The sequence below is a fragment of the Clupea harengus genome, chromosome 20 (genome assembly GCF_900700415.2).
Source record: "Clupea harengus chromosome 20, Ch_v2.0.2, whole genome shotgun sequence".
Taxonomy (NCBI): domain Eukaryota; kingdom Metazoa; phylum Chordata; class Actinopteri; order Clupeiformes; family Clupeidae; genus Clupea; species Clupea harengus.
Genome location: NC_045171.1, coordinates 20,470,553 through 20,477,533, shown reverse-complemented (window position 1 = coordinate 20,477,533; position 6,981 = coordinate 20,470,553). Strand labels below are relative to the sequence as shown.

Sequence of the window (6,981 nt, the reverse complement as noted above, 5' to 3'; positions counted from 1 at the left end):
GGAAGTGGTCAGGGACTTTCTTTAACCTATAGCATTCTTGTTCCTAGAATTGCATAGTTTTGTGTAACATTTGGTAAGGAGAGATAAGCCCAAAAGCAAAACAAGCCTTGATGTGATTGTGAGCATCCATTTAGCTACCCAGTGGAGTAGCAGTTTGCTAAATAAATTCACCATAATTACAGACATCTGCTTAGTTCTTGTGAATTTGTGACACTGAACTGACGATTGTAGGAAATTAAAAGATAACTGAACCGTCACATAGTTGCTAATTAAAGCTCAGCTGGAGTTAGACAGTAAATTAGAATTTAGAAATGAAATTGGCAGACTATTTGATGAAAAAGTGAATGTCTTGCTGTGCTGTGTGGGTTGCATTCTTACTTATGCTAACTTCTCATCATTTTGTACTCCTCATTTTCAAAGATAAAGTTTGTGGAGGAGCAATTTCCTGAGTCAGATAGGGACTGGATTTTGTTGGTTTGCATTGGTGCCTCATCTGGAGTGGGACGTCTCATCTTTGGGAAAGTGGGAGACCTAATTCCAGGGGCGAAGAAGATCTACATGCAGGTACATCCATCAAGATGCCAGCATACATCACGAGTTGCTTACACTAGAGGTCTGCAGAAATAGCCACTTCTGAGCCAAACACGCCCTCTGCCAAGATGTTTTTGGCCCACGTTGACATTTTCCACATAAACTCTGGCTGTGTCTGAGGTCTAAAGTGTTCAGAAATGCACTGTAATAATAAACTATGTGAAATAATGTAGCAGTTTAGGCTTAGCATGAATGCAAGTTGCTCTGGAAACGACCTTACATAAGGTTGATCAGGGGACTACAGGGCAGGAGGGGTGGCTTTGTGCCCAAAGTACAAAAAGCCCAAAGCACATCTGATATATTTTTTTACTTTTAATATGAATTACAATGCGATAAGCACACATTATAGGCTACTATAAGCTTAAGCTACAACATTGGACAGAAAATTGCTTTGCCACGAACACATTTTCAAGCCCTTGTTTACACAATCAATGTGCTTTGTGATACTGTGTGATCTGGCCTAGAAACCTTTGTCCTCTTTCCTGATTGCTGATGTAGCATCTACCCTGTGTTTGTAGTTGCCCAGTGTACGTGAATAATAAGGTCCAGAAACGACCCAAAACACAAAGCTATTAAATCTTACATATTCCTTCTCTTTCATTACTACAAAGAGTTTTATCATAATCTTGTCTTATCTTGTCTCGTCTTTTTTTTGTAATTATTATGTGATTGCACAAAAAGAAACAGTGTCACTCCAAACATATAGAAGTTTTGTAGCCGAGCTACATGAAGCTGATGAATGCTTTAATTACCTCTATGTAGTGGTGTAACACTTGTGTCTATTGACCTCTGAACATTGTAGTCTTAGCCACAAACACCACTTTATCTGTTTTTATTTGATTCTTTTTTACACAATATCTCAATAGGTTTTTGAAAACTGTGTGTTTACAGTTGAGTTAACCAAAAAATATGATAATTATAAAAATATCAAGGCATGTCAAACAATGCTGCCTCAAAGGTGCCTGACAGGCCTCGGACTAGGGTTTAAATGCTTTGTGATGGCACTAGGTGGGTCATTCCGCCACCAAGGTACCACTAATGAAAAAAGTCTTGATTGCCATCCCTTGCTGTGGAGAGAAGGCAAAGACAATAGACGTTCTTCAGAGGAATGAAGTGGTCAAACTCATTTTTACTGATTCATATTTTAATGGCAGAGTGTGTGTTGTGTGCCAGAATGTCAGTGGGTCACTGGTGTTAGAGAATTGCTGTACTGTGCCTCGTTAGATGATATTTATTGCTCATCCAACAGCTGCTAGCTTTCATCGGGCGAAGTGTTGGCATCCACGTAATTGCCTAGGTTGCGGTCGGTTGCCTAGGTTACGGTATGCAACAGCCAACTGCTGCTGCAGATCAATCACATTTTGCATTTTCTTGTGGAAATCTATTTAACTTTTTATTATTGGCTCTTTTCCTTATTTTTCAAATGATGTGTTTGTAGAATTGAATTTGCTAGGATAGCTGCTAATAGCTGTAGGTGTTGACATGTCAATAAGCCTAAATCATTTACCTATTTCATTCATATCATGTGGCCTCTAGGTGGCGTCCTTCATGGTGCTGGGCCTGATGTCCATGATGATCCCTCAGTGCCGTGTGTTCGAGGGGCTGGTGGTCGTGTGTGTTTTCCTGGGGCTCTGCGACGGATGCTTCATCACAATCATGGCGCCCATCGCCTTCGAGCTGGTCGGCCCCATGCAGGCCTCGCAGGCCATTGGCTATCTGCTTGGTCTCATGGCCCTGCCTATGACTGCTGGTCCTCCCATAGCTGGTGAGTACTGACTAGCGACATGAATAGTGCTGTTTGGGATACATAAGTGTAATTTTCCCCCAGGTAGCTACTTTCCATTGCAGTTGCTGGAGCAGTATAAAAAATAGGCCAGTTGGTGATGGCAGGTGTATTATTCAATTGAAATATTCCAATGCAACCCATTTTAGAAGTACCGAGCAGTAACTCAGCTGCCTACTTAAACTGATGTTAGAGTCTTTTGATACAGTCATTTTTCTTCAGTCGTGCAAACATCTGGGCCCTATATGTCTCGATTCTTTAAACCAGGGCACACACACACACACACACACACACACACCCACACACACACCCACACCCACACCCACACCCACACCCACACCCACACCCACACCCACACACACACACACACACACACACACACACACACACACACACACACACACACACACACACACACACACACACACACACACACACACACCCACACCCACAGCCGTCTCCCAGCAAATAGTTTCACATGCGGATTGTTGACACTATAGAAGCCACTCAAGTCTATCCCCTTTGCCATGCAACGCGTTCAAGGACACCACTAATAACACCATAGCCCATTGCACAAAGGAGCTTTTCACTCGGCCTCTTGTCGCTGGCCTAATTTGTGCAATGAACTACCTTGTCGTGACTGAAAAGATGTTAATGTTCGAAATGGAGACCTTTGTGAAGTCATAGGGGTCTGTTGAACAGCTGAGCTTCTCATAATAATAAAAAAGGCCGATCAGGGCCTTAATAGCTATGTCTATAGCATTTTGGGAGCTTTGGAGATCAGTAAAAAGTCAGCGACAGATCTGAGTTAGGCAGTGGGATTGGCACAAATGGCAGTAGATTAGGGGTTACCCACATTTCACTGCTCTCTTTCACAATACCTGCACAAAGACCTGTATAGAGATAGATGCAATATCATTCTCCTGCCAGTGTGGTGCATGCATAACCATAATTGTAATTAGGGCTGTCAATCGATTAAAAAAAATGAACTAATTAATCGCACATTTTGAAATGAATTAATCGCGATTAATCGCGATTAAAAGTTTTTTTTTTCTTCTTAAGACTAAATCTTATAAATAAACAAGTAATCACTTCCGACAGCGTGTATTTTAGACACTGTTGTTTAATTGTATTTTTTTTTACACAATGGTGCCCCTCGCCGGTAAATCGTAAGAATTTCCCCTGAAGCAATTTGAATCACTTCAATCAGCCCACTGTCCTCAACTATGTTGATGGGCCGACAGTCACCCCAAATGGTAACCTTTTCATGGACTGGTCGTGGAGTATAGGTTGGCGATCATCTAACCTGGGACTGCTTTCTGTCGGGTGCTTTGCATTAAGGTGATAACTAAATTCAGCTTGACAAATGCTACATACAACTTTAATTTTGTCGATTGTTCCGTCATTTTGGCTCTTAAACAGAGACTTTCCGCCCAACAATCCCTCAGCTCTCTCCATCTTCAACTACCGTGGTTCTCAAACTTTTTCTGTCATTCCCCACTTTGAACAAGGGGGGCTATTCAAGCCCCACCTGTCCCTCATCGCTCCCATAAAATGGTAGGCCAAGCCCCCTACTTACGGGCTACATTGCCCGAGGGGACACAGGTTCAAGTCTGGCCTGATGTAATTTCCCAATGCTCTCCCCACCTCTTCTCCGCCTCGCTTCCTGTCATAACTTCATGTCCTATCCAAATAAAGGCAATGGCAAAATGTTTTTTTTTTTTTTAAAATTGCGTTAAAATATTTTATCGCGTTAATCGCGGCCGCATTAATCGCATAGATTAACGCGTTAACGCTGACAGCCCTAATTGTAATACATCTTGTCTGTTAGGTGAACGTGGGTCAGTGCCTCCAGCATTTACCCAACCAGCCTCTCGGAAAGTATTGCATACCAACAAATCTCCACCTCTTGTTCAGGTCTCCTGCATGATTATTTCGGCAACTACCAAGTGGCATTCTACCTGGCCGGCGTGCCGCCCATCGTGGGCGGACTGGTGCTGTTCTGCGTGCCCATAGTGCACTGGCGCATGGCGAGGGACCAGAAGAGGGAGGCAGTGGACCCCAGCACTGACAAGATGCTGAAGAACAGCTCCAACGGAGACATGCTGCCCGGCTTCACGGACATGGAGACTCACATCTGAGTGCGCCTACCTGCCATGCAAAGGTACACACCTTCACTGTAGCATCTGCTTGTCTTTATGTCTCTAGATCTAGGGGGAAAAGCCTTCTATACAACATCTTTCATGTTGGTTGTGGTCACACGCAGGGACGTGATTTGTTCAGAAGCACTCTTTGGCAGTACACCCACACTTTGCTCCCTGCCCAGCCTGGCATGGTGCATGGACTGCTGGGCCTGAGACCCCTTGCATACTGAGAACCAGGGGTTGGGAGGTTTTGGGGACTTAATCTGTAGTAGTTCAAGTCAGGGGCAGTGCATCCTCGTGTCTTAGTGGCAATAGTCTATGTTAGGAAAAAAATGAAAAGAAAAATATTGAATATTTCACTGCTGAGTTGATTACTGAAGATTTAACTATGAACTGATATTCAATATTGTTATGTATTGTATTATGCGTTATGCTTTGTTTTTGGTTGTTGCCCATTACCATAACCATAACCATGATGCCCTTCCTCTGTTTGACTTTTGTCCCTTTCAGTCCAGAGGGATTCTGTCCACCAGCACTTACTCAACTATGACTTGTGAGAGTCTCGGAACCAAGGCAACTATGCTTTCATCAATTCATCTTCATCACAGAACTGTCAGCCAAGTTACTACGATCAAAGGCCATATTCATAGGAGAGGACACCCTCTCCCTTCAGACCTTGAGTATGCCTCCACACACCACACTTGAACCCCTGTGTTCCATACGGTGTGACATATTAACTCAAAGAGGAAGTTATAGGCAGAATATATGGGCAGGAATTCAGGAGGAGTCGGCAAATGCTGCCATGGCGGTGCTCAGCCACACCTGGACCTGTGTTTTTTTTTTTTTTTTTTTTTTTTTTTTTTTATAACTCGTAGCATAGAATCTCCCCAGTCAATGAACAAATGGTTGTCTGTTGAAATACTGAGGGGATAGTCAGAGTTGTCTAGAGTGGACCGGAGTAGATACCTTTAAACAGGAACTGGGTTGTGTTTCAGCATATAGGCTAGCTCTGCAGGTATTTCCTTTTGTTATATGCAAGGGGATTTGTCGTGGGTAACATTTAGCTGACATTTGTTGAAAAAGGACTATTCCAGAACCAATTACTTCCTTTAAAAAAAAGGAAGGCTTTAAAATGGTGTTTTCACTTTAAGGTTATTTTTTATCTGTTATCTACCAAGTTAAATTTGTAAAATGCATGACATTTATTTTGTATAACAACAATATTTTGGTGACAAATCAAGAAAAGCAACACATATGTTTTTATATATGCTTATGTTAGTTTTAATACATATTTAATTACTTACCGGTCTCAAATCTTACGTATGTATCTATGCATACACCAATATGCAGCAGTCTGTGCCATTGGCTACATGACCATTGGACTACTATGTTGGAGAAAATACATAGTGTCAGTGGCATATGTAGAGCCTTAATCCCCTCTTTGTAAGTACTACATTGCCACGCTCACTATACTGTATGCATTTGGCAGTGTCTGATGTAAAGCATCTCACCTCATATCATTTTCATAACGATTCTGGCTTCCGATTTTTATTATATGCCTGATAGACATAGGGCACTGACTCGTAGAAATGTGATTTTTATGATTTTATTTTCCTCATTCTGTGTGAAAAAACAGCCCCAAGGTCTTGTGTGTGAATCATGGCAGGTAATGCTAATGAGATGGACTGAGAGCAGATTTGTCTGCTAGTCAGATAGTGGGTGGTTGTGTGAAGATATCCCTTTTAAAACAGTTAGTTAGTTAGGTAGTTTGTCTGTTTTATTTGGTTGTATTTTCTTCATTTGGCAAGACAATCAGTGCACTGCTTGTTATCTTATGGTTGAAGAAAGATGGTTGACCATCAGTTATTGAACACTAATCATTGGCTTGACTTAAAATGACAAACAGTGTAGCTTTTGAAGGATAATGGTAAATATGCATAACACTGGCCTTGTCAGCACTATAATATATTATGTAGCCAATGGATATTTTGTGTTTTAAATGGGAAACCCTTTTGAAATCTGCATTTCAGTTATTTCTCTTTTGTTTGGTTTATTTTTATTTTTGCTTGCAATTTGCGATTTCTGTAGCTGTGGTGTTTATTTTTTCACTTAATTTTTGAGCTGAAAGTCATCTTAGGATCGTCACTGTATTTCTGTCATTTCCGTCAGTGAAAACAACAGCATAGCAACACTTTGGCTAGTTCCCGAAAACTAAGCTCGTGCCAGTGAGCTGTGAACAAATTTCTTCTATACATCTTCATGACATTGGGCATGCTTTTTCTTCGGAATCAAGTTACAGCCTAAACAACATGGCCTCACATGAGCCTGTGCCCTAGGAATTCCAGAGATGCAGTACTGTTCTCTTTCCGTGTGGGCCAGTTACCTCTCCTAATAACTGGTTTCATTTACTGTCAGTCTTTTGTGATGGCACCTTGAATAGGCTGGAAGGAGTGAGTTCAGAAA

At 41.8% G+C, this 6,981-nt stretch overlaps 1 protein-coding gene across 1 annotated transcript in view; it reads left to right on the top strand.

Annotated features, from left to right (window-relative positions):
• The window catches only part of slc16a2 (solute carrier family 16 member 2), a 19,030-nt gene extending 12,049 nt beyond the window's left edge, over nt 1–6,981 (top strand). Inside the window, exons 4-7 of the mRNA XM_012833909.3 lie at nt 421–564; nt 2,128–2,356; nt 4,292–4,538; nt 5,029–6,981. Of these exons, the coding sequence (XP_012689363.1) occupies nt 421–564; nt 2,128–2,356; nt 4,292–4,515 (597 nt within the window). The 3' untranslated portion in view covers nt 4,516–4,538; nt 5,029–6,981. The remainder of the gene's footprint in view (nt 1–420; nt 565–2,127; nt 2,357–4,291; nt 4,539–5,028) is intronic.